This window comes from Heteronotia binoei, chromosome 11 (genome assembly GCF_032191835.1).
Source record: "Heteronotia binoei isolate CCM8104 ecotype False Entrance Well chromosome 11, APGP_CSIRO_Hbin_v1, whole genome shotgun sequence".
In the NCBI taxonomy this organism is placed as follows: Eukaryota; Metazoa; Chordata; class Lepidosauria; order Squamata; family Gekkonidae; genus Heteronotia; species Heteronotia binoei.
In genome coordinates this window covers 48294001-48321142 of record NC_083233.1, presented here as the reverse complement: position 1 = coordinate 48321142, position 27142 = coordinate 48294001, and the positions used below count along the sequence as shown (strand labels likewise).

Genomic DNA, 27142 nt, shown 5'->3' with positions numbered 1-27142 from the left:
TTGTTTGTTTGTTTAAATTTACGAATCACTCAATCCCTGAGTACACAGGGCTCTGGGCAATGCACAACAGGAGTTAGAAGCAACAGCATAACATTGTTAAAATTAATAAATCAGATGTTCCTATATTATTAATCTCCAGATGGCATCACTAATTTAGTCTTAAACCCTAAACCAGACTGCGTTGTCATCTCATGGGCAGGGTGAGGAGGAGGCCAAAGCAAAAAGGATGGAAGAAAAGAGGAGGGTGCCAGCCATGGCTCAACCAAAAGCCTAGCGGAACATCTCTGTCCTCAACCAAAAGCCTAGCGGAACATCTCTGCCTTACAGGCCCTGCAAAATTGCATTAAGTCCTACAGGGTCCTGGTGGTATTTGGTAGAGAGTTCCACCCAGTCAGAGCCAGGGCAAAAAAAACCCCCTGGTCCTGGTTAAGATCAGCTGGATATATTTGGGGCCAGGGATCACCAGTAGATTGTTTCCATTAAAGTGTAACGCTCTTCCAGGAACATACCAGAGGAGGTGGTCCTGAAGATATGCAGGTCCCAAACCACTCAAGGCCTTAAAGGTCAACACCAAAACTTTGAACCTGACTCAGAATTTAACTGGTAGCCATTGTAGCTGGTCAACACAGGTCGTATATTTGCCATCTGTGGTGTTTCCGCCAGGACTCGTGCTGCCTCATTCTGGATTAGTTGGAGGTTCTGTGTCAGTCTCAAGGGCAGGCCAGCATAGAAAAAGTTACAGGAGTTTAGTCCGGAGGTGACTGTTGCATGGATTACTGTGGCTAGGTCAGGGCATGACAAGAAAGGGGCTAATTGCTATGCTTGGAGTAGGTGGAGAAATGCCAGCCTGGCAATATTCGTGACCTGGGCCTCCATTATTAAGGAGGCATCCAGGGTCACGCCCAAACTCTTGATGGATTGTGCAGTGTTAATGGCACCCCGTCAAGTGTGGGAAATCTGTGCCCCAACCCTGAGCCCCCCCCCCGAACTTACATCTTTGTTGGATTCAGTCTCAGCCTACCATTTTTTAACCATCCCAGCACCACTTAAGAACATAAGTTGGATCAGGCCAGTGACCCATCCAGTCCAACACTCTGTGTCACACAGTGGCCGAAAAAACCAGGTGCCATCAGGAGGTCCATCAGTGGGGCCAGGACACTAGAAGCCCTCCCACTGTGCCCCCCAAGCACCAAGAATACAGCACATCACTGCCCCAGACAGTGGGCCTCCTTGGGTATTAGGAAAGAAGCTTTGTATTTGTGTTTTGATTTGGCTTCTTTCCCCACCCCCGCTGTCGGGGTGCATTCTTTCAGTGTGCCATTTTTCTCCGTTCTCACCTTGCCAAGGTGGCTTCTCCTCTGCTGGGCCTCAACGCAGGCATATAAATAAGCAGCCACCAACGTCCATTCATCTGAGGAAGCCAGCCTGTGCTTATCAAGGCTCGTGCCGCAGCAAACAAATTAGTCTTCCAGGCACTTTGGGACTCTCCTGCCTTTCGCGGGAAGTCAGGCTGCTCTCCGTGCTTCCAGCAAAGACTTTTGCAGGGTCTCTGCAAAGCTCCAGGATTGCCATCTCTGGGAAGAGTTATTGTGGTCCACCTATAGAATAAATCTGGGGATGAGTGTTTTTATTAGGATCTGCTGCAGCTCTGAATGACTGCCAGCAAAGGAACAAGGAGGTTGCTTCATGGAGGGAGGGGGGGGGGGGAGATCAGCCCTCCTTTCTCCTTAGCCCAGCAGGGGCAGGAGAACAGCTTTCATCAGATCGCCACTGTGCAAATCTTAATGTTGTTGCCCAAGCAAGACCCAGTCCTCATTTCTAGCTGAAATGAAAAGGTTGCCAGTCTGTTCTTTCTGCGGTGGTACTAAGGGGAAGGGGATGCATTACTGGGCCTGGGAGTGGAGCAAGATGATGAGAATTGGTGGGACCTGGGGCTTGTCTCTGTCTTGCCGGTTTGCTCCCACCCTTGTCTGTGTTCCAGATAGTACTCCTTCACGTTGATATTCTGCTAGCATGTTTAACAGCTAATGACTGGGAGTTGAGGAACAGGAGGAATTCATCAAGACCTCTCTCTTATGGCTGCCACCATGTGGAGCCACCCAGCTCCATTCCCCAGCTTGGAGACGCTTGATTTGCATAGAACACTAATTAGATACACTAATTATGCGAGCCAGGCACAATAAATTAACCTGTGTCGTTTGCATAGCTTATGTCTAGCGTTTCATCCCATGTAGCGAAGGTCATATCTGAATATGTGCCTTTGCAGGAGGGGAGGAGCTGCCCAGCCCAGTGCTCCTCCACAAGCCATGTGCTCCAGGCAGCGAGGCCAAGGGCTTGGCTGTTCTCACCGGGGAAGCATCTCCTGCCAGTGGAAACACTTGTCAGAGTTGGGAGGGCAGGGGAGGCTTTATTCAGCCACCTCCCTGAATATCCTCCAGGCCCCCAGTAGGGGTCAGTCACCAGAAGTTGTCATGACTTCCAGGTGCACACACAAACAAGTACAAAAATACAAAAACAGTGTCAAAAATATAGCACATTATCCCCCCACCCCGATATTTGTACTACAGATAAATGGGTAAAGGAAGTAGACCTTTTGGAATTGTAGGTGGAGGATTAGGAAGGAAATATGCCCCACCAGAGAAGGTGGTCAGGTGAAAATAACCCCTTGTCATCACATGCCACAGGTCCATGTAGAACCTGGGTGGGTGCAATGAATGGAAGGAGCTGTCTAGATGCTACACATATCCCACCTGCTCAGTGTGGCCTGCCTCAGGGACTTCTGCAGGCTCCCACTGGTGAGGATGCTACAGTGGGCTTGAGTCAAGGGGCTCTTTGATCACCCCCCCTCCCCTGATAGAGTGACTGACATGTGGGACAGCTCTGAGGTTGTCGCTACCCTGAGATATTGTTAGGAACAAGCAACGAAAGCCTCTGTCATGCATTTCTCTGGTAATATTCTTGTAGACATTTATGTCTCTGATGGCTGGGCAAACCGTCATTGCTGGAGCGAACGCGTTCCAGCCCCATTTAAATACAGTGGGAGCAATGCCTTCTCCTCCTCCCCCACTGCTTCTGTGTTCCATGTGCCTCTGCTTTGGCTGACTGCTTTTTAATTCTTCTTATACCAAGGAAGCTGTGCTGGGGTGCACATCTGCCAGGATACAAAAGGGGCAAATGTTCAGAGCAAGCTTGCTACGATCAGAGATAATTCCTCTGTTATGTGGAGTTGGGATACTGCATACTCTGTGTTGGATTTGGAGCTTGCCAAAATGTTGTCCCCCCAAAAAGAGGCAGCTGGCGGGAGGGGGATCCTGTGTCTGATCTTATGGTGGGGGGGACTTTATCTAGAGATTTGTCACTCTGTTGTTAAAGGTGTATTAGGACTGTACAAGATGGAAACCCTCATTTGCACATGAAATCTTACTAGGGAATGAATGCAATTTTTATTCAACAAAGGGGGAGAAGGAGGGAGTCAATGAATAGCAGAGGATTGCTGATAAAAGTGTGCTGATTTGAACAAGTCAGCTGCTGCAGCAGCATCACAGGCTCGTGGGGAGCTTGTGCCCTCTTGGTGTGAGGCCCTCTTGTCAAAGGGAGGTTCAGCTCTGGAGCGTGGCCACTACTGTGTCCCCACCTTTGCACCCAGTTAACTTGGGCAGCCTGCAGGAGCTGCTTCAGCAGCATGAAGGGGGAGTGAGGTGCCGCAGGGTATCCTTGGCAAACTTGTCAGCTAAGATCTAACGGCAGAATATTAATCCATGCTGGTGATGCATGAGGCAGTTGGAGTACAGATGGGGTGTGCAGCACTTGCAACGCAAAGACTAAAAATACAGCATCTCCCTTGCGGCTTGGAAGCTCTGCAAACTAGCGCGGAGCAAGGAGAAGCTTTCAGATCCCCATCGTGCCACTTTCTTAAGGCTGGAAAGCAAAAGGCCTTGGAGGACCTGCCAGACCGGCAACCCGATCCTGCACTCGTTTTACTCAAAAGTCAGCTGCACTGAGTTCAGTGGGACTTCTTCTTTCTATGAAGGAGGTTCTATCGAAATCAGTGGGAGTTGCAGAGGAGAGCAGGATTTCCTCTGTCCCAAAATGATTTGTCCCATGGCTGCATGAGGTGGACTTGGAAACGTGATGAGTCTCTACAAATGGCCTGTGGCATCTTAGAGGAGAGCAAGACTAACCCAGGCTGCTCCTTTTGTGATTTCAGTTGTTCACTCCCAGGCTCCAATTTCCTGCTTGCACTTGTTGGAATCCGCAGCTGCCATTGCTCGGGCAATCGAGTCCCAGATCAGCAGATACGATTGGAAACGGAGAGGCCCCTCCACATCCTTGCTTCTGCAATGGCTTTGAGCAGGGTTTGTCTTGTAAGCAAGGGGACACGAACAAGACCGCGTTCTCCCTATTCCCGTGACTACCTCTCTGCAGCACCAGGGCTGGCAAAGCCGAATTGCAGGGGCAAGTTATCCAACACAGACAGTGCCGTTTAAGTCAAAGGCCAAAATGTCAGTGGGGAACTAGAGAGAGGAAGGATTGGATGAAAACTTGGGTCAACTGCAACAAGATCTGGCGTAGGGGCAAAAAGAAAGCTCCTGATCTGTGCCGTAAGGGACAGCCCATGGATAGTAGGAAGTGTCCAGGGCCTAACAGTGCCAGAGGTGGACGTGCGGCCTGAACCTCGCTGGGCTGCTGTGTTTGGGCAAAAAGGGGAGAGGAAACAGAATGCCATGAAGCTCCATCCAAGGAAGAGCAGCGGCGCCTCTGCTTCCCATGTGCAAGGAGGAAATGAATTAGGTTCCAGGAGATCAGCATCACAAGAACAAGTGCTTTGCTCCAGATGTGAGCCTGCTTGTTTCCTTCTGTTTTGTGTCCTCATTCGCTCGTCCAGACATGTGATGCAGGAGGAGCGCTGGGATGATATGGAATGTGGCCAGTTGCCTTCAGATGCCCTCCGACAGGTGAAGATCCAGCGTGACCCCGTCTACGGCTTCGGCTTTGTGGCTGGCAGTGAGAGGCCTGTTGTTGTTCGCTCTGTGACACCAGGTAGGTCTGGGAGTGCTCTGACAATCTGGGCAGATGCAGGGATCGATCAAAGCAGCAGCAGTGGGGAGGGAAGGGTGGGTTCTGTGGGAACTGCACTTTTCAGGCCAACTCCGGGGTACTGTTGATACCAGGATTGGGACCCCCATGCAGATGCCAGGGAGAGTAGGAGCAAAGGGGAGGGTGCCTAGAGGCAGGCAGTACAGGTTCTTTCTTGCTCAAGAGGCAGTCAGACAGAACACACAGATTGGATGGGATTGGCCCAAAGTCATGTTGGGGAGGGAGGTCAGACTCCTCCAGCAGGGCATTAGGATCTCTCGGGCAGCGACTTACCGTTGACCCCCCCTCTCTTTGACAGGCGGACCCTCTGATGATAAACTCTTGGCAGGTGACCAGATTTTGGCCATAAATGATGAAGATGTGAGTGAAGCCCCAAGAGAAAGATTCATAGAGCTTGTGAGGTAAGGGAGGGGACCAAAGATGAGAGAGAGATGAGAACATTCCCTCCCCGGGACTGTGGGCAGGCCTGGCTCCAGGTGTTTTGCTGTCACCAGATCCCTTCCAATCCTGCTCTAAGGTTATGCAAAACTGCAGATGACTCCCCCACCCCCTTGGCAAGAATCCAGTAGGGCCCTCCACTTCTCTAGTGAGCAGATAGCTAGAAGAAGATTTCCTTATGGGACAGGGCATGTTGACCTTCAGCGGCAGACTGTGTGGAGGGCATAAATCTTCAGCTGGCTGAGATAGTTTTTGCTGTGTGGTTCTCTGCTTAATAGTGTGGAAGAGCTGAGCCTGTTTCATGTTCTGCAAAGCATGCGGAGCAATGCCCATAAGTGACAATTCTAGTTTGACTGGTTCTACCCACGTGTGCCTGCTCATAAACTTAGCTCTTCTGCATTGTGTGCTCATGGGGTGGGAGGCAAGGAGAGCAGGCATGCAGAACAGGGCCTTCTCAGTGATTGCACCCAGGCTGTGGAATTTCCTGCCTTGAGGCTTCCACTTGCCCCCTTAAGTCCTCAACTACAGATGCCTGATTCATGTTTCTAAAGATGACTGAACAGGGGGATGAGTTCTTCACTGGATTTGTTTGTGCCCTCATTTGAATGAACTATTTTATACTGTTGTGTTTTTATAACTTTGTTTGATTTTATTTTTGTAAGCCTCTTCAAGCACTGCTGTTTGGTGGAAAGAGAGTATATCCATTTTCTAAACATACAAATTGTTCTGTTCTCCCTGCTTCCCCCCCCCCCTCCTGCAGAGGTGCTAAAGAATCTATTCTCCTCACTGTGCTACAGACCCATCAGGTGAGAACCATGATTTGGCAGGCAAGGGGGGCAGGGAGAAAGGAGTTGCCATGACTGCTAACACTCCACATGGATTTCCTTGGCCCTGGTTGGTCTCCTTTCTTATCTCCCCTGATTCTCTCTTGGTTGTGTGTTCCCTCTGTTCTGGATCACTTCCCGTCCAGCCCTTGTTGCTGCTATCTGCCATCCCGCCCTCTATGCTTGGGACCAGCATTTCCTTTTCTTTTTGTCAGGTTCTACAGAATTTAAGGAAAACATTTTTAAACAATTAAATTGGATTTTAAAACAGAGCAGAAAATGGCTCAGGCATTGGAAGTTATGTCCCTGATGGTGTCACAGATGCTGTCCAGTAGGTGCCAGCAGCAGTCTTGCACATTGCTGCAGCTCTGGCTGATCTGAAACGAGAGATTGGTTGCGTTTTTTCCAAGGACAAAATACAGTGCTAGGAAAGAATGATACCCTTGCAGTTACAGAGACATTTCCCAGGGGTGGGGCAAAGAATCCTTTGTAACAAGTGAATAAGAACTGCTCATTTATCTTGAGGAATGTGATTGTCTGGATTGGCCCCAAGATTATGTTCCATTCAGTAAGGAACAGAGAGGAAGGAGTCATTGATGCAACCCATCCTGATCCTGTTCTGCGGGAAGGGCGAGCTAAAAATTGAATGATAGATAGATGATAGATAGATAGATAGATAGATAGATAGATAGATAGATAGATAGATAGATAGATAGATAGATAGACAGACAGACAGACACAGATAGATAGATAGATAGATAGATAGATAGATAGATAGATAGATAGATAGATAGATAGATAGATAGATAGATAGATAGATAGATAGATAGATAGATAGATAGATAGATAGATCCCTTATGGCCCATATTATGGCTGGTCACTGTTCAAGAGTACTGAGATGTAACTTGTTTTCTGCTTTACCTACTAATGAGAATCAAGGGAGATCAAGAGAGGGAAGTTTTGTTTTTTAAAAAATATCTAAGAGCAGCCATGCTGGGTCAGACCAGCAGTCTGTCTATTTCAAAGCTTGTTTCCAAGAGATTACCTGGGAAGGTCTACTGATTGAACAGAAAGACAAGAGACTCTCCCTATTCTCACCCCACCCAAGAAGGGAAAGACTCTCTATTGTTCTCCCTTGCCTCTTAACATGGAGGATCTATAGATCTGCCTAGAGCCAGAGTCAGGCACAATGCCTCTTAATATTGTGGCAAATAGCTGCTGACAGACATCTTCGTCTAATCTCTTGGTAAATCTAATTTGTCTAATCTCTTGGTAAATTTGTTGAAACAGGGCCTGTTGCTACATCCTATAGTAACAAGTTTTACAAGTTGATTATTCGTTGAGTGAAAAAGTACATTCTCTTGTCTGTTCTGAATCTCCTTTCTGTCAACTTCACTGGTTATCAATAAGTTCTAGTATTTTGGCAGAGGAAGAACAAGTTCTGCCTTATCCATGCTGTGCATAATTTTATAAATCTGTATTATGTTCCATCCTTCTCCCCAGTAGTCTTTCCTCTAGACCAAAAAGCCCCCAAACACTTAGCACTTCCTTGTAGGGAGATTTTTCTAACCCTTTGATCGATTCACTTGCCCATTCTGCAACTGTTCCAGTACTACAATACCTTTCTAGAAATGTGGCAGTTAGAATTGCACACAGTATTCCAAATGCAGCTGCATCACAGATCTGTTCAAAGGCATTATATTACTAGCCATTTTATTTTCTGTTTCTTCCCTTAAATTCGTTGTAGAGAATTTACTTTCTTAAGCACAGCTGCGTGCTGAATTGTTGTTTACAATGAATTATCCATCATGACCCCAAGAGCTCTTTCCTTGCCAGTTGTTGCCTGTTCAGACTCCATCAGCATGTTTTTAAAACTGGTGTTTTCCCCTGCATCACTGTAGTGCTACAGTGAGCCTCATTTGCCATGTTGTTACCTGCTCACCTAATTTTGACATATGCCTTTGAAGCACTTCACAATATGCTTTGGCTCTCACCTTACTGGATAATTCCGTGCCACCTTGCTACTCACCCCCAATTTCAGATCATTTATGAGCAACTAACAGTGCCATCCTAAGAAGTGTTACATCCTTCGAAATCAATTGAAGTTGGTGGGCTTTGAAGGATGTAATTCAGTTTAGGATTGCATTCTTAGTAGAGTTTGTTACAATGGCACATGTATTAATGGAGCTTGCTATCAGGAGAAGAGAGAGTGCACAACCGCTTTCCCATCACCTTACTCCCTAGAAGAGGAAATAAGATGGCCGAGTGATCTGTGATCTCCTGGCTGTGTTTCACAATGGAGTTGAAAGAAGCCTATTGTAATGTCTGGTCCATGGTAGAAAATTTCTGCCTTTGTCCAAGATCTGTGTGTGGCCATTGTGCCTTGGTCTGAATAAATGGAGTGATGGAGAGGGAAAGACGTGGGCAGTGGGGAAAGAGGCTGGGAGACACTGACTGTCCCTTCCTGTAGTGCTGTGCAGTGTTCCCAAGTATTACCACTCTTCAACTCTAGAGAGAAGCAGGCTATAGCACTGCTCAGGGTATTTGCATTCAGGGCCAGGCAGCCCGAGACATTGCCCAGCCGTGGCAGATGCTGGCTCTGAGCAGGGAAGGAACCTCGGTGCTTCAGAGCCCATGGCAGTGGAACAGATTGAACTGTCATGCCACCGGCAATGAAGGCGGGCTGTCATTTCTGCTTTGCTGAACCTTTTGATCTTGGTGAAAGGGATCAGTGTGAGAATCCCCTTGGCTCCCTTTGCCTTTCTTCCTCCCATGGAAGGAGGAAGTGTCGCAGCTGCATTCAGCTCCCATCAAGGATGGAGCCAACAGCGAGTGGTTCCCCAAAAGCAGGCAGATGGTGGGGCAAGGTTACTCCAGCCCCAGACTCCTTTGAAAGATCTCCCAAACTGAAGGGAAAAGCCAAGCCTTTGCGGACCATGGCAGCTGCCCCCAGCTGCCCAGGCATTATAGTCATGAGATCTGCTCATTGCTTTAAGGTTTTTTATATTGCATTCTGCACCAAGACAAATTTTTAATGCAATGTTCCTCATTCTGGTGGAACCCCAGTCAGTTGTACAAACAGTCCTAACAGTTGTCTCTGGATATTTTCCTTTTAAAATATTCCTTGCTTGCATCTTCCTGTAAGGAACAGATGGCAGCTTATGCGGCTCTCCCCTCCTTGGTTAGGCTGCCTGGCCCAAGGTTCTCCAGAGAGCACGGTGCTGTGCAGCTAGAGCATTGCCTTTAGATGTAGTAAGCCCCAGGTCCAAACCCCTGGCTCAGCCTCTAGAAGAAAGGGTAGAATACAAAAATAGAATTGATTAGATGGCTCTGGCAGCCCTGTACATGCAGGACATATGCTCCACCATTCAGCTGTGACTTCTGCCTAGCAGTCTATTATTCTGCCGCAACTGGCTGTTTTGCCAAAAAGGCTGCACAGACAGGGGTAATTCAGAACAGAATGAGGAAAAGAAGAAGCTGGCACTGAGGGGGGGCCCTCTGGCAATTTTTGTGTGTGGTGGGAGGACTGGAAACAAAGGGCCAGTGAGGAAAGGAGGGACTGGTTCAGATTTCTACACTGCAGATTTGGGAAGTGTGGTGGTCATTGCAAACTGCCCGTGTCTTGTGTTTTCCTTCTCATGTGACATTCAGTATGGGCTAATCTTCAGAGACACTCTCCCCTAACCCAAGGGGCATTTGTTTTATTTACAGAACCTTTAAGAGAGTCAGTTTGGTGTAGTGATTGACTCTATTTTGGGAGAACCGGGTTTGATTCCCCACTCCTTCACTTGCAGCTGCTGGAATGGTCTTGGGTCAGCCATAGCTCTGGCAGAGGTTGTCCTTGAAAGGGCAGCTGTTGCAAGAGCTCTCTCAGCCCCACCCACCTCACAGGGTGTCTGTTGTGGGGGAGGAAGATAAAGGAGATTGTGAGCCACTCTGAGATTCAGAGTGGAGGGTGGGATATAAATCCAATATCTTCTTTAAGACCAAGGTTTCAAACCGGTAAACAAGAAATCCTAAAACAATATAAAATGCCCAAGATGTCTTCCTACCCTGCCCACCTTTGGCCTAATTGTATGTGTTCCTGTTGGTTACAGCTCAACGCCTCATCATGCCCCTCCTGACTAGGCAGGTTTGCTGACCCAAGCCTCCTTTGAGGCCTGTGAACCAGCAGCGGTAATGCTGTCTGCCAGGGAGGTAACATGACTTCATGTTCTCTTTCCAGTCTCCAAAATCAGCATTCATCAGTGCGGCCAAGAAGGCAAAGCTGAGGTCAAATCCAGTGAAGGTCCGCTTTTCAGAGCAGGTCACCATTGGTGAGACTGATCCAGTAAGTCCTCATCCCTGTGCACCTTTGTGGGCACAACACCCACGGCGTTCTCACATAGATGCCTGTACTGCTGTACTGCCCATCTCTCTGACAGTCCTCGGCAGGCTTGTGCTCCAGTTTGTGAGAAAGGAGCCAAATGAGGATGGGCAGGATAGCAGTGTGAATTGGAGGTGAGGGAAAATCCCTTTTTATTCACTTTTGAATGATGTCTACTGATCTACAACTCCCTAGAATTTTCAGAAAGAAGGTAGCTTACTGTGTCCAAGCAAGAGGAAAGGGCTAGTGAAGACCTTTCACTCATTGTGGAGGAAAAGGGACTTTGGTTGGGCTGTGGGGGACATATGTCTTTCTTGGATCTGGATAAGGTCTCACATGATTCTAAAAGAAGTAATTGGGTTGAATGTCCTGAGAGATCTAGCAAGGGAGATGCTGTACCTCTAGGAACCCTTCATTTGCTTCTCCCCTGAAACTGCCAAAGCTCATGAAGAGAATGACAGACTCTGTCTAGACAGCAGGCTTAGTAGTATCCAGCTTGCTCAGTGGTGGCTGCAGAACTGAGGGCTGAAACAAGGCTGGTGGGGTCTAGGAAGGTTTTCCTTTGCACCTCGTCCCCAGTTGAGCTTCACCTCAGATATGCCCATCTGCTAAAGATATTGACTTCTAGGGGGAAGAAACATCAAAGCAGTTTAAACAGGTTCTGCTCAAGCATGGCAACAAAATATACATTCTGCACCAAGGCATCCCAGATTTGAGATCCCCAAGCAGCACCTGTGGATCTATAATAAGAGGGATTTTGCACATTATCCTAGCACACTTAGGGGCACTTTGGGGAGAGCAGAAGTACATGGGGGAAAGTCAAGGGATGGGAAAGTGTGAACAGGGCTGTTCACTGACAGGGAGCCTTGCAAGGCCTTGCAGTTCCTCTTCCAGCTTTGTTTCTGTATTTGCAGAAGAGGGAGAAGAGCCACAAGGACAGGCTGTGGCTGAGTCACCTGTGAAAGTTCAGGTGATTTCCAAGGCCACAGTTTTCCTGCAAGGTCAAGTCCACTTTTACAGTGGGCTGTGACCCCCACCTGGCAGATGGAGTGAGGTGCCCAGCAAGACATTCCAGAAGGCATCTGGTCTGCCAGGTCTCCAACTCTCTCTTCTGACAGCTTCCATTTGGGAGGGAGGGAGAAAGAGAGCACACAGCTGTGCCTTCCTTGGGTTGCTGCTCCCCCTGTCTGAGACCCCCCAGTCTCCAGGCACCGTGCAGGGCTTGCAGCCAGAAAGGCTCCTGCTGGAATAGAAGGCAGCCTCCAGTCAGCAGCTGTGCATGGCTTGGCCCATGCCTCCACAGGCTCCCACAGTGAACAGAGACAGTTATCCTGCAAGGCCATTCTATCCCAATAACATTATCTCTTAATTGCGCAAAGATTTTATTAAGCAGTGCAGCCAAAGTGAATCACAAGACGCTTGTAGCAATTTCTATTTTTAAAACCAAATCAGTGAAAGTGATTATCTGATTCAAACATTACTTGCTAAATAAAAAGCTTTCTTTGCCAGATATTGCTTATTGGGTGCTGGAGTTTGGAGCATGTGTCCTGGATGGCCAGCAGCAAGTGAGTGAAGGCAGGGAGGCTCTCTCTTAAAAGTGCGGTGAAATGCAAGAATCTCAGAAGGTTAGGAAAACAGCTGAGCACTGTGGGGAGGAGACTGGGAGGGCTGTGGATGGTCTGATGACCTCCAGCCCTGTGCCTGAGATAAGAATATCCCAGGTCCAGAGCTCAGAAGATTGTGGGGGGTGGCGAGGTAAGGAAGCTATGAAAGAATCATGGCAGTGTACTGCCAGGGTTTAGAGTGGTATGCTTCATCGTATGGTGTGGGCTGTGAGGCCCTTGGTGAGCCATGAGGCCCTACCTCACAACCCAGCAAATCTCACACATGGTGTGTGCCATAAGCGAGTCAGACCACTAGTCTGTTGAGGTCAGAATTGTCTATTGTGGCTGGCCAGTGGTTCCCCAGGCCTTGGGTGCAGAGGTCCTCTCACATCACCTATTCCTTGGCCCTTAGCTGAAGATGCCGGGAGCAGCACTGAGCAACTGACAGACTCTTTCTCTTTTTTGTTTTCCTCTCCTTTCTCTACCACTCCATGCCCCGTTGCTGCTTCTGCTGCTGCTGGACTGGTGGGGGGTGGTACCCGTTCATCTCCCAGGAGATGCTGAAGAAGGAAGCACTTCTCCTTATTCCTAACGTGCTGAAGGTTTTTCTCGAGAATGGGCAAATCAAGTCTTTCACATTTGATGGCCGAACCACTGTCAAGGTACGGGGGACACTGAGGGAGTGAGGGAAGTCCATTGTGCTTGCTGTCTACCTTGCAAATGCCTTCTCCATCCCTCATAGAACCGTAGGAGTTCTGTTTGTAGCAGTCCTTTGTCTTGTGCCTCACACATTCTGTGTCTGCATCCCACGAACCCAGAAAGTTGGCTGCTCTTTTCTAGCCAGCAGGCTGCCTTTGAATTAAATAGGAGCAGGATTGAACCTTCTGAATTGACTGCTTGCTACTAGTGTGAGCAGAGCACCAGAACACTGCAGTGCATTTTTCCAGCTCTGAGAGCCATTGTGCTTCAGTCTGCAACTGCCAGTAACAATTCTTGGAGAATACGTTCCCAAGCCCTGCTGTATCCCAGTTGGGTTTGTTCCCTGGAGGCGTTGTTATCCTCAAATAAAAAAGGGGAGGGAAGGCTGTCCTGTAGTAAGCTCCAGCTTTCAACCCCCAACATTTAGGCTTCCTCCCCGCAACCTTCTCTCAACCTGCTCTCTCCTGCCAGGATGTGATGGTGACCCTGCAGGACCGGCTGTCCCTGAGGCACATTGAGCATTTCGCCCTCGTCCTGGAGTATGCCAGCCCGGAGCAGAGCCACAAGTTCCTTCTCCTCCAGGACAAGCAGCCCCTTGCCCACGTAAGCAGGAGTGGCCTTCTGTTTCCTGCCCCAGGCTTAGGGGAACGTCTGGGTGACCTGCTGAAAATTGGTTTGAGACGGTTTTATTGTTACAGCACTTGCCATGAGATGATTCAGCAAGGATTGCAGCAATTAGTGAGGTATCTCTGATGGTGCTAATAAAACTAGATGAGTCAGAGCAGCAGGGAGGACAAGGGAGCACCACGCAAAGACTAGGGAACACTGTGGGGACCTGACAATCAATCAGAAACATCCTAGGATGGACTCAGATGGATTTGTCAGTTCCTCCCCCCCCCACACACACACACTGAGTTTTACCAAGAAAATCAAGTGGAATCACAGGCATGATAGAGTCCACAAGACCACGCTTGGGTCAGCTGCAAAAGTCTCCTGGGCCTGATGCATCTGTCAGGCACCAGATCCTTTCTGATGGACTTTGTTCCTCTTGAGTTTAAATGCGCCATTGAGAAGGGGGAGTTGAGCCTGCCCTCAGTACTTTGATGAAGGAGGAGAGAGAGACCAAGAGAGCAAAGCATACGAGATGGAAAGGGCCCATAAATAAATGTCGGCACTGCTGTTTGCAGCCTGCATGCTTATAGGCGTTATCTCCTTCATCTGATACCTGGATAGGAGACATTATTCCAAGTTTCATGGAGGAAGAGTGGCACCACCAGTGTGAAGAGTGCATTTTTAAATAAATACTTGAGGGGATGGCTCCCCAGTGCCGCCCCTATATCTCTAATTGTCAGAGTGAAGCCCATCTAAGGGTGCCATTATGGATCTGTGATAGGACCTGTATGTTCTTGAGCGCTGCATAAAGCTGGAGAAGGAAGCACAGGCTCTCCCTACCCCGCCTCACCTGCTCCTGCTTCTCTCCAGGTGGTGCAGAGGACCCACTATCAAGGGATGAGGTGCCTGTTCCGTGTGAGTTTCTTTCCCAAAGATCCAGTGGAGCTGCTGCGTCGAGATCCAGCAGCATTTGAGTACTTGTACATCCAGGTAAGAGGGGGGATGGGCAATCAGCCAGAAGAAGTCCACCCCAGGCCCCTGCCTTCTCACTGAGCAGAAAACATGCCACTTTTCCCTCTCTCTCCCACCTGCTGTCATTGATTCGCCTAGGTTTTTTCTAGGTCTGAATGAAATTATTATAATATTGGCTTTTCCGGGGATTTCACTGTGTTTTTGGATTTCCAGTTTCATCACTTGCTCTTTGATTGTGTTTTATTGCTGGTTTATTTTTGGATGCTGCTTGTATTTTGTATGTTTTCCCTCTATTGTGTTGTTGGTGATGTGGATTTGGAAGCTCCCTGGGAGCCTCCTTGTGCCAAGGGTGTGGCGTGTGAAGCCCCCGCCTGCTTGGACTGCTTCCTCCGTTGGGTCAATTCCATCTCCTGCCTCCTTCCCCTTGACTGGCAGCCACGGTCTGGTTTCCAGCACAGAAGGCCTCCCTGCCTGGCACAGCAGCTGAGCAGCCCCAGCTGGCGCAAACACAGCTCAGCAGCCCCCTCTGCTTGACTGAGGACGGCTGAGGACAGGAGGCTGGAAATGAAGATGTCAGATGGGGCCGTGGTTGGCTGGAGCGTCACGGGCGGCAGATGGTAGACGGAGAAGCCAGTCAGCTGCTGCTCACTCTGCAGTGGGTCTGGGCCTGTGGCTTCCGGAGCAATGCAGCATGGAATTTGGGGGGAGGGTTTGCTCCACTGAAGCATTCCTGAGCACAGCAAGGCACCAAAGATCCTGATTTGAACCATCTCCTCTCCCCCCCCCCCCCCCACAGAGCCGCAATGATGTGATTCGGGAGCGCTTCGGGATGGAGCCCAAGCCTGAGATGCTGCTGGGCCTCACCGCCCTTCACATTTACATCACTGTCTCCGCTACACGGCCGAGCCAGAAGGTGTCCCTCAAAAACGTTGAGTGAGTCTTCCTGCTGCCTCTGTGCACTCTTCATCGGCACATGGGGGCAGTTCTTGGGGGCCCTGCAGCACTAGCAAATTCCCCTTCTTGCTGTGTTGTGGGTGAGGGCAGCTCGGCCCAAAGCAGGCTACTTTTACTGAGAAATGGACAACATGGAGGAAGAGGAAGCATGGTGCATTGAGCCAGAATCTGGGCGGGGGAGGATACCGCTCTGCCAAATCCCCAGAGCAATGATGCCTCCTCTTCCATCTGCAGCTTCCACCCTCCCCTGCCCCTTTCCACCCCCTCCTGGCTGGTTGTAGTAGAGATGCTCACGCAGTGCTCTTTGGCAACCTCTTTTGGTTGTATCTAGACTCACACTCCGGCAGCAGCACCTGCCTGTATGTTGCAATATTAAAGCAGGAATCCAGCGCCACTGGCTCCCTGAAATGGCAGCTGCTGTGAGAGCCCTCTCCAGCCCCACCCACCTCACAGGGTGTCTGTTGTGGGGGAGGAAGGTAAAGGAGGTTGTGAGCCGCTCTGAGACTCTTCGAAGTGGAGGGCGGGATCTAAATCCAATATCTTCTTCTTCTATCATGACTAGAATGTATGTTGCAATGCTGCCGAGTGTTTAGCTAAATCATTATAGGAAAATATTGCATTAATAGGGCATATTCTAGATTCAAAAGGCTTTACTTAACATTATCTTGTTCTCCCTCTATAACAGTCTAGTGAGGTATGCCTCTATTGTTATCTCCCTGTTGCAAATGTAGCTGCTGAGGCTGAGAGATAGTGGCTTGCCTAAATCTTCTTGGTAAGGTCATGGCAGAGGTGAGGTTTGGACCTTAGACCTGCCAGATTGCAGGTCGTTCTCTTAGCTGCTTAGCTACAGTGCTTCCTGTGGCATCAACCTACTATTTCTCTCTCTTTTTCTCACTTAAATTCCTCTTAGGACCTAAAATATACATTTTATAGGACAACTGGTGGAATAGCGTAATTATGCTATTTTTAAATAGGATTTTGTTTTGTGAGAAACAGCAAGCCCTTTTAATATGACCAAATCCTGTAGCTTGGGAGGGTGAGAATCCTCTCCAACCTCTGTGAGTTTCATGCTGCTTGCTCCGCCCTGGCTCTTCACTCCACTCTGACCCTTTTGCGTTCTTCTTGCTACATATCTTTCTGCCTCTCCAGCTACTCTGTGAAAAAAAAACCCTCCCCAAATTCCAGCAGCAGTTTCCCCCTTGTACCCACTGCCACACCTGCTTGCCCAAATCTTCTCCCCTCCCAATTTCACACACCTTTACAGATTGAAAAAAGAGGGGGTTTGCCCCTTAATTCATGGTTTCCTCTTACAACTTTCAGGAAGGAATGGGGCCTGGAGCCATTTCTGCCTCCCTCCCTGCTGCAGGGCATCAAAGACAAGAGCCTTCGGAAAGCTCTCTCTCAGCAGCTGAAGGCCCACCAGAACCAGCCACCGTGTGGAACCAAGGCAAGGAGATGGGGAGGAGGGGGCACTTTTTGGAGGCAAGGAGCCAGCTAGGCCTTTGAGGAACTGTTGGTTTCCTTGGTGAAAGTGAACATATGTAGCAAAGTATGACCCCATCTTGTTTAAAAACCTCACAAGGAGACTCATGACTCAGTCCCGCCTGGCCCTAGAGTGGCAGCCAGGCCCAGGATGACCTGATATTACAAGGAATCTGCCCCAAGTCTGGCCAAAATACAGTTCCAGCTCTGATAAATTGCAAGAAAATTGTTCTCCCCACTGATATATTGAAAGCAAAGTCTTCCAAAGCAAGTCTTCCAAAGCAAGTCTTCCAAAATCACACCCTGGGTCCCTCCTCCCTCCCTTTCAGTGACAGCTGTCCTGTTGCCATCTTCTATACAAAACTCAGTATCTTGTAATAATTAGGGGTAAACGAATAAGTCCAAAACTATGAGAAAGAGCTTTGCTTTAAATTGTTTCCATACAGTTCAGGAAACACTGCAGCCAGAACAAACTGACACACAAATACTGCAAAATCAAAGTTTGGGAGCTAACTTCTTTTTTTCACTGAGAGATTTTGTATACCAGCTGTCTTAATATAATTTTAGGGAATGCTGTGTGGTGGGGGGGTTTGCATTTTGCTTAACAGGAAGCTGTATTTTGGCCCAAATTGTGCAATCTATATTCAGGGGCCTCTGTCTGCTAGAGCTTGGAAGCATCTCTCAGATGTGCCTGCAATACCAGCCTGGCCAGGACTAGTGCAGTAGGCTTGCCTGACTATCATGGTGTAGAAGGCAGTATCAAACTATGCTGTCTGTCCAACAGTGCGCAGTCACAGTTAAATAGCACCTGTGTTTGTAATGCCCTAAGTGCTCTGCAGTGTGAAACTTATGCTCCTTTGAGGCCCTAAAGAAGGAAGCTGTTTCTTCTGCCCTCTGTCCAGGGAGCAATAGCTGTTTGTTAAGTTATAAGGAATGCCTTGGAAGTCTTTACAGTCTTGCTAATGGGGATGTGATGCATTTACACAGGTTTCCACGACCCAAGCAAAGCTCCAGTACTTGCGAATCCTAAATGAGCTGCCGACCTTCGCAGGCGTCCTCTTCAACACCGTGGGACTGGTACGGTAACTGTAGTGTGGGCTCATCTTAAGCAAACAGGAACCCAAAGCCACATTTCCTAAGGACATGAACTGGCCTCGCCTAGGACTAAACCTTGGGCCAACTGGCCTGCCACTCTCCCTTTTCTTGCTTACAAAGCTCTGGGGTGGTTTCATTCCCCCACTACAGTGGCATCAAGAACCCCCATTCTTTAACAGAGTATTGGCTTGAAGTTGGAGAAGACATTTCCATCTCTGCTGCGAGCAAGTCTGGGTCTGGTCATTGTCTGAATGGGAAATCCCAGACATTCTGTTCTTAGTTTTTTTCAAGATGGCAGATGTGTTAGTCCGTCTGTAGCATTAGAAAACAGCAAGAGTCCAGCAGCACCTTAAAGACTAACAACATTTGTGGCAGGGGAGGAGCTTTCATGAATCACTACTCAGTTCTTCAAAAGAGCAGTAATTCACAAAAGCTCATACCCTGCCACAAATTTTGGTGCTACTGGGCTCTTGCTCTTTTCTATAGCTGAGCTTTGTTTTGTTTGTTTTGTTTTGAGAAGGCTAGAGCAGAAGTGACAGTGATTTTAAAAACATCCATTTCTTATTTGGCAACCTGCCACTGTAGCTGAGCTTTCTGCTGAGGAACTGAAATCCTCTCCTTTGAATCAACACGTACCTGTGTCACGCAAGAGACCTTCTTGGCTCCCTTTGCAGAGGCCGGTCAGTGTATCAGAGATGCCATGTGAAGCAGATGCAGAGGGTGATGGGGCTTTGTGAATGCAGCCCCCCCCCCCCGTCAGATGGTTTGATTCAATACTGAGGCATGCCTAGCATTGCTGTGAAGCCAACAATGGCATGATCATGTTGTATGTGGCATGAGCCCAGTCCTGACCCCAATTGCTGCAACAGCTAGTCGGTTTTATACACACGTGCACAGAGTATAGTCCCATATTTCCTCCTTTTCATCCACACGAGCCCCATTGTGTCCACCACAGGGTGATGCCAAAGTTGATCCAGGGAGGCTTCTGCTCTCATGGTCCATCTCCATCCTGGGAAGGTTCTGCTTTCATTTGTCGTAAGTGTCATCCACCAACCATCATCCATGCCTTCCAAATATGAGTGGGGATGCTTAATCCCTTCCCTTCACCTTTGCTTGATTTCTTTGGTCTCCCTCTTTTTACCCCTTTATGTGCACTTTGGGTTGACTTCAGTAATTTGGAGTGGTTTTGCAAAATAAGTGCAAGCCTGGGCCCTTTGGGTGGGAGCAAGCAGACATTGCTGGGGACTCCTGGGCTCGCATTGGGAAAGTGACCACTTTCCTCCTGCTCTTATCACTCATCCATTCTCCCTTCACTCATCCATTCATCTTCTGCTCAGTGCATGGTCAGCAGACATCCTCAGGGCCTAATGGCATGCTGCACAGTCCTTTGGTCCACGTTTGCAAGTTCTCTGCTGGGAACTCAGATCCCAGGAGTGTGGGAACATTATTTGAATGGGGATTGCAGTGTGTGAGAAGGTGCTTATGCCTCCCTCCCATCCTTACTTTTTTTTTAACCTAAACAGGGGAGTGTTGTCTGTCCTGGTGTGGAAACCTTTTTGTACACCATCAGTACACATGGAGCAAACAACAACACTTGGTGGGTTGGGATTGCCAAGTCCAACTCTAGAAATATCTGGGGACTTTGGGGGTGGATCCAGGAGCAAGGTTGTGATAAGCATGACTGAACTTCAAAGGAAATTCTGGCCATCACATTTAAAGGGACCACTATTTTAAATGTCTTCCCTCCATTGGAAATAATGAAGGATAGGGGCACTTTCTTTGGGGGCTCATAGAACTGGACCCCCTGGTCCAATCCTTTGGAAACTTGGAGGTGTTTTGAGGAGAGGCATTGAATACTATGCTGCAAATTTGGTGCCTCTACCTAAAAAAACAGAGCCCCATATACCCACAGATCGATTCTCCATTAAACCCTATGGGAATCGGTCTCCATAGGGAATAATAGAGTGCCCAGCAGACATTTCCCTTCCCTCTGCCCCCCCCCCTGCTTTCTGATAACCCTGAAGTGGGGGGAGGGCCTCCAAACAGGGGGATCCCCTGCCCCTACCTAGGGATTTCTTCTGGACTGAAGTCATCATGGGTAACATACTGGGAGGAAAGCTGAAGCCTTTTCTCTTCACGTACCATGACCCAAATTAGGCCCTGCACCCTGGAAATGGAGATCCCAGCAGGGAAGTTGCAAGGGCACATGAACTGTATGTAGCAATAGAGGACCTGGGGGGACAAAACACATGTAGTTAAGCCCTGTCAGACCTAGCAGCGGCCTTTGCTTTCAGAGATCGTATTGATACTTCTGTGTTCTCTTTTGTGCCTCTTTAACCCCACCCAGCTACCTTGTCTGGCCTTCTAGGATAGGATCACATGCTTATTTTTGAGTGCACACAGGATCCATCCTAAATATTCCCCTCATCTTTTGCCAAGCAGTCCTGGTACTTCATGTGAAAGGAGCATTTGCAAGCACCTTAGCAGCAAGATCAAAGCTGCTTGTGGTCTTTGTTCTGGGCACGTTCCCCTTGCCACCCACAAGCTTCCTCTCCTACACAGAAGCAGTCTCTGGTGCAGTGACCTTCTGCCCAGTTTGCACCCAAGGTGGAACCCAGCCAGCAGAGCTCAGAACGTTTGGCTTGGGGCCCAGCTCAGTGGAAGGAGGGAGGGAAAGGAGACTGCAGCAGCCCTCACAGGCCGGCTGGATTCTGACACCCTCTCTCCATCCCCCTCCCTGGCTGACCTTGGTCCCTGCTCAGGATGAGAAGCAGCCAGCCACCACACTTCTGGTGGGACCCCGCCATGGCATCAGCCACGTGATTGACCTGAAGACCAACCTCACCACTGTGCTGTCTGAGTTCAGCAAGGTCAGCAAGATCCAGCTGTTTCGGGAAAACCAAGGTGTGGCACGGGTGGAAACCAGCATCTTGGATGCCAAGGTAGGTGCGGCTCCCTCCCTTCTTCCCTGTTTCATGGTGGGGCCAGAAGGAGAAGCCTCTCAGCTGTGGGAAGGGCATCTCTACTAACTGACATTCCAGGCTGCGTGGATCAGTTAAGTGTGGAAAGGAAGTCCAGTCCAGTAGGAAGGCTAGAGCCGGAGGGCTGTGAGACTTGGACTCTGAAAGGGGGTAGGAAACACAGAACTGGGACCTGAGGAAAGAAGCCTGGAGGCTCTCAGAGCAGAAAGTGAGATTTTAAGTGAGAACTAGGAGGTCAGGATGGGATGTCATCTGTCTTGTCCTTTTAATCCTGCCCTTCCTTCAAGCAGATCAGGGCATTTCTGTCCTCTTCCATTTTATCCTCACAACAACCCTGTGAAGCAGGGCTTGGCCGACAGAGGATGGCCAGCCAGCTGGCCCATGGTCACACACTGAGCTTCCCAGCTGAGTGGTGTTTTCAACTGGGGTCTCTTCAGCCTGACGCTTTAGCCACAGCACCACACTGGCTGGCTGTTGTGGGATCTCAGTGGGAGGTGGGACAAAGCTGAAGACAAACAGCACAAGGAAGGCTGTAAGTAGGCACCAGCCCCAGAAGAGAGGAGCCCAGAACGTTCTGTCTCCAGAGCCAATGGTAGGCCAGTGCAGCAGGAAGCCACCCTGGTCTGGCCCACTTGAATCTCACTGTGGGCAGAAGAGCCACTCGGGGCCCACCTATTGCACAACTGGTAGAAAAACCCCTGGACCCCAGGTTGTGCAACATGGAGCTTTATTTGCAAATGTCTGCCAGGCAGTGTGTGACCTGTTGGGAGGCCAAGGACAGTGGTGAGCTATGCAGAGGGAGGGAGAGAGGGACAATGGGTGTGGACTGGGGGGTGACTGAAGAGCTTCCACTGCAGACGGCTCCTTGGCCCCTCCAATGATCTGTTGTTAAGAGAGCAATTGCTCCCCTCCCCTGCCAATAGATTGTTTTCAGTCCTAGAGAGCTCAAGGAGACTGAGAAGGGAAGGAAACAGTCACTGCAGTCCTTCCAAATGTTAACCTGCTCGGCACAATTATTCTATTGTGCTTAGCAGCTCCTGTGGCTTCAGTTAAAGCTGTGAGATGCAACTTCAATGCTGTTCCTTTGTGATTCAAAGCCATTAGCCGCTCATCTTCCCAAGCATTCTTTGAGCCCTTGGGGGAACCAGGGCCTCATCCTGATTGCTCTTCAAGACTGGCAAGAGCCTGGGAGATTAGTAACAGTAGGGAAGACGGATGAATGTCAAGCCAAAGTATGTCTGCATCACCTTAGATTCACAGACTCACTGGAATGTTGTCATATTCACCTGCCTTCAGGGCTGGGCATTTGGGCCCAGAAATTCTGCAGGCATTTTAGCCTGTTTTTGAAATGCTTCTCAGGTACCTAAACAGCAGCTCACTAATATATGACTTTGGAAGCTCCTCCAGCCCAGACAGTGATGCTTACTGTGCCCTTTGCCAGCTCTTGCTCTCTGGTGTGCTGATGTGGGGCTGTCCTTTCAACTTCCCTGTTTCTGCTAGGGTTGTCAGCCTCCGGATGGGGCCTGGAGATCTCCCACTTTTACAACTGATCTCCAGCTGGCAGAGATCAGCTCCCCTGGAAAAAAAAATGGCTGCTTTGAAGGGTGGACTCTATGGTATTGTTGCCTGCTGTCTCCAGTTATTTTCCAACACAGACCTGGCAACCCTAGACATCACAGAGATGACAATGTTTCTGCAGCACAAAGCAGGGTCATGTCTGACTTTGTGAAGATTATCAGACTGGTCAGGCTTGACCAGTCCCAACACACCCTATAATTGTAGCTATCCTGGAAATAGAGCCTGTGGGTCATCTGTTTGGTGCACGCAGGTTGTTTATTTGAAAATCAGAGCGAGTCCCTCTCCTTCTAAGCTGACATTTCTTTTCCTGTCTTGCTATGTTCTGAGTATATTGATCCATATTCCCTTGTAGAAGCAACCTCTTAATATTTCAGTTACCTATAATTAAAACTGAATTGAAAACACATTTTTAGCTGCAAAGGCTTTGTAATTAGTTGAGGTTTGCACACCACCTGTTACCCAGCCCCAGTGACGTTCCCCTATATTGAGTCAGGTCACATGCAGCCCAGTGCTGCTGACACTCCAACTCGCAGCTGCTCTCTGCAGCTTGTCACACCAAAGCCTCTTCTGGCTCTTTAATGAGAAGATGCTGGGGACTGAACCTTGGGTGCTCTGCATGCAAAGCAGGTATTCTCTTGTTGAGCCTCAAAGGCAAGAGCCTCCCCTGAGAGCAAGGAGTCAAGATGAAGTGCCTGGAGTGCCTGGTGACACACCAGATGCAAATTCAGTCCAACACCATCATGATCATCGAACTCCTGCCTCCAGGCACTTAGCAGAGGTCAAGAAGACTTGTATTGCAAAAGATCCCCGGTGGGTGTTTGTCCCTAGAAGCTGATTTTGGGACCAGCCCTGGCTTGATTGCAGCCTTACATGCCCTGACATTAATCAAATCTGCACAGTTGGTCTCCTTGTGAGCCAGCCTTTACTTTCCTCCCACTCAACTAATCAGGCATCTGCGGGGAGGGGGGGGGGGGAGGCTGTTTTGCAGGGCAAGCCACCTGTGCCCTTGCTTGGGCAGGCTGTGTGACATTTCAAGGGATCCTGGACCACAGTTCAGTCAGGGTAGCAAAATGCCATAGTCTGACCCTGCTTGGGCAAGAGAAGGAAGCACTGCCCCTGGCGGCAGAAGTCATTGGTGTAGAAAAGGTAGCCAGCCATGCTTTATTCTGTACAGGCTCATTCTGCCACACATCAGCCAGACTGGCCAGGTCAACATGCAGTGGGGTGTCGGAGAAACACACTGGCCCTTCCTTAAGCATAGTCCTTCCCTCTTTTGGAGTATGGAGGGATTCGTCACACCACCATATGTACTATGCAACTAAGGTGGCCAACTAGCCAGGAAACAATTCCTGTCTCCGTAGTAGAGGGCTAAATGTGTAGAATTGATTCACTGAAGTGTTTCATGGCATGGAGCTAAATGACATCACTCAATAATTGCTGCAGATCAAACTGGTAATCACAAGACAGAAGGTCCAGTTTAAAAGTTGGCAACCCTATGTCAATGCAGCATCTTCTCTGTGAGGGCTCATCTTTATGCAGCCCCTCAAACAGGCCTTGAATTCAGCAGGTGCTTACAGGAGCACAGCTTCTGAACCTTTCTGAGGGTTCCCCCTCCTCCTCCCCATCTACCTACCTTGACTATTGAATAGTAGGTGCAGCTGCATAACAATCTCTGGATGAACTCCACCACCTGTTTTTCTACAAAATGACCCCTGCCTACAAACATGCATGGCCCTGCAATTTTGTCTCTCAGAGAACTGCTCTAAGCAGAAACATGGCTATTCTGAGTGAGACATTCTGCAAAGCCCTCATAAGGTCACCTTCCCCCAGAAGCAAACACCTGAAAACTCCCGAAAAGAATTCCTTTCTAGAGCAGCATATTCAGCCTCCTGTATAGCAGACAAAAGGATGCATATTGACTTTATTTTTTGTTGACAAGAATACCTGGCCTTTGTACAGCAGAGTGATGCAAGAGTGGAGAAGTGGTACCCAGAGTGATGCACAGTCTGGTTGGGATGTAACAACCTCCCCATGAAGAGCTGTCACCTTATGATTGAGATGGCGATATGCCTGGTAGCCCCAGCTTGTAGAATCTTATAAACTTGATTTGCTTTTGCCCTTCTGCAAAGTGATATAGACTAGAGGTAGAGCTCTTTCTTTCTCTGGCTTATTGCCTTCAATTCAGATGAGCATAGGAAGCAAACATACCTCCATCCTGTGACTTGAGCAGAGCATCTATGCACATGATGTGCAATTGAAGCCAGGCACTTCCTGCCATCTACAGACCTTTGCTGGAATGACTTGATTTCTCGCACACACAACAGACTGGAAAAGACGCTGCAATGACTGGAAATCTGCTGGGCAACACAGAGGTTGGAGTGGAATAAAAGCAATAAATAAACAAATCCCTTTCTCCCAGGCTGTGGCTTTGAGGAGCAGGAAGCAAAGGTATGAGCCAAGCTGGGACAGGTGTTTCTCAAGGGCCAGGAGCTGCTTTGATGATCTAAGGAGCACAAAGCACAAATTCTTGAAAGATTCAAGAATGCTTTGAAGAGATGCAGCTGTTAACCTAGAGGGACCTTACAGCAGAAATCCGCAGGACCACAGTTGTATTCTACAGAGTGGACTTTTACATTTGTAGAATGCAACTTTGATTAAAGTCTCAGATTAAATTCATGTTTGCTTGCAGTCCAGCTCTGTTTTCCCTCTGCCTGAAAATGAGCTGCATTTTGCCAATGAAGAGTTTGATGCAAGTTATCGCTTTTCTTCTGCTTAAACCAGTTGTATGAATCGCTATTAAGGCCAACAGCTTTCAGAGTCCCAAAAAATGTCCTAGATCCAGAGGAGTCAGCTGTGTTAGTCTGTTGCTGCAAAACAGTAAAGAGTCCTGTAGCACCTTTAAGACTTAACAAATTTTATTCTAGCATACACTTTCAAGAAACACAGCTCTGTTTGTTAGATGCATGGAGGAAGCTGGCCAGAGATACATTAGGTGGTAAGGGGAGGGGGGAGTGGATGTAGGAAGTGAGTGCCATGTAAATGCAAAGCAGTTGCAAAAGTCATGAATAAGAAAAAAAGGATCTCTTCTCTACTAAATAAATGAGCCCAAATCTATTAGTTGTTCTAACAAAGCATAAGAATAGCATCGATTCCCTTAAATGGACTTAAAAGGGTGTAACTCTCTTTAGGATGGCATTGTTAATCTGCATTTTAATAGTTCCAAGTTAAAGGCAGAATCTACCTAAATCAGTCATTCAGCTGCAGATGTGGTTCGCACAGCTTCTTCATTGTCCCACATTGTCCTCTCTGATGTGCTTGATCTAATTTTAAAAAGGTAAAGATAGTCCCCTGTGCAAGCACCAATAGTTTCTGACTCTGGGGTAACCGTTGCATTACATTTTCATGGCAGACTTTTTTACTGGGTGGTTTACCATTGCCTTCCCAAGTCATCTACACTTTCCTCCCATCAATTTAGACACCCAGCACAGTAGCACATTTTGAGGGTCAAAATGCATTTTACAGTGGAGATCTGTGATTGGTCTCCCCCAAAGTATCAGGGATACTTTCCTCCAGATTAGGGAAAGGGATTAACTGTTGTTCCCTCAGTACCCTCTCCTACATCAAACTGTTTCTGAATGCTCCCCCCCCTTTCCCAGATCCACTACTTGCTTTTCATTTTTCTTCAATTGGGGCTAATAGCAGCCAGGGAGGTGATTTCAGCCATAGAAAGGAAGCAGACAGAAAGGAAGCAAATAGATAGCACCCCCCCCCCCCAATCACCAGACCTGTTCCAAATAGCTACTTTTAAAAGAGTTAACTAACATGTTGAATGGCCTGATCATGGGTCTTCAGTGCCACGTGTAGGTAGAAGAAGAGCTTGGATTTATACCCCATCCTTCACTCTGAATTTCAGAGTCTCAGAGCGGCTTACAATCTCCTTTACCTTCCTCCCCTACAACAGACACCCTGTGAGGTGGGTGGGGCTGAGAGCTCTCCCAGAAGCTGCCCTTTCAAGGACAGCTCTGCAAGAGCTATGGCTGACCCAAGGTCATTCCAGCAGCTGTGAGTGGAAGAGTGGGGAATCAAACCTAGTTCTCCCAGATAAGAGTCTGCACATTTAACCACTACACCAAACTGGGTCTCAAGTTAGCCCCGAGGGGTAGTTTGGCCTGTGGTCATAGAATCGTAGTTCAGTGATAAGAGTATCTGCTTGGGCATAGAAAGTCCCAGATTCAATCCCCAGCAGCTCCAGCTAAAAGGACAAGGCAGTAGGAGATGTGAAATCCCTTACCCACTGCTATTCTGAGTAGACAGTACTGATCTTGATGGACCAATGGTCTGAATCAGTATAAGGCAGCTTCATGTGTATGCGTGTACATGAGTGTCCCAAGAGAAAGTAGGGCATGAATTGGGGGGGGGGGGGATGCAGAATAGCCCCAG

At 48.6% G+C, this 27142-nt stretch overlaps 1 protein-coding gene across 1 annotated transcript in view; it reads left to right on the top strand.

The window, feature by feature from the left end:
- Window positions 1–4592: 4592 nt before the first annotated feature.
- FRMPD3 (FERM and PDZ domain containing 3) overlaps window positions 4593–27142 on the top strand; it is a 34958-nt gene continuing 12408 nt past the window's right edge. The window contains exons 1-11 of the mRNA XM_060249975.1: window positions 4593–5040; window positions 5396–5498; window positions 6296–6341; window positions 10585–10689; window positions 12884–12991; window positions 13500–13631; window positions 14511–14630; window positions 15409–15545; window positions 16887–17013; window positions 18036–18125; window positions 20906–21085. Of these exons, the coding sequence (XP_060105958.1) occupies window positions 4725–5040; window positions 5396–5498; window positions 6296–6341; window positions 10585–10689; window positions 12884–12991; window positions 13500–13631; window positions 14511–14630; window positions 15409–15545; window positions 16887–17013; window positions 18036–18125; window positions 20906–21085 (1464 nt within the window). The 5' untranslated portion in view covers window positions 4593–4724. The remainder of the gene's footprint in view (window positions 5041–5395; window positions 5499–6295; window positions 6342–10584; window positions 10690–12883; window positions 12992–13499; window positions 13632–14510; window positions 14631–15408; window positions 15546–16886; window positions 17014–18035; window positions 18126–20905; window positions 21086–27142) is intronic.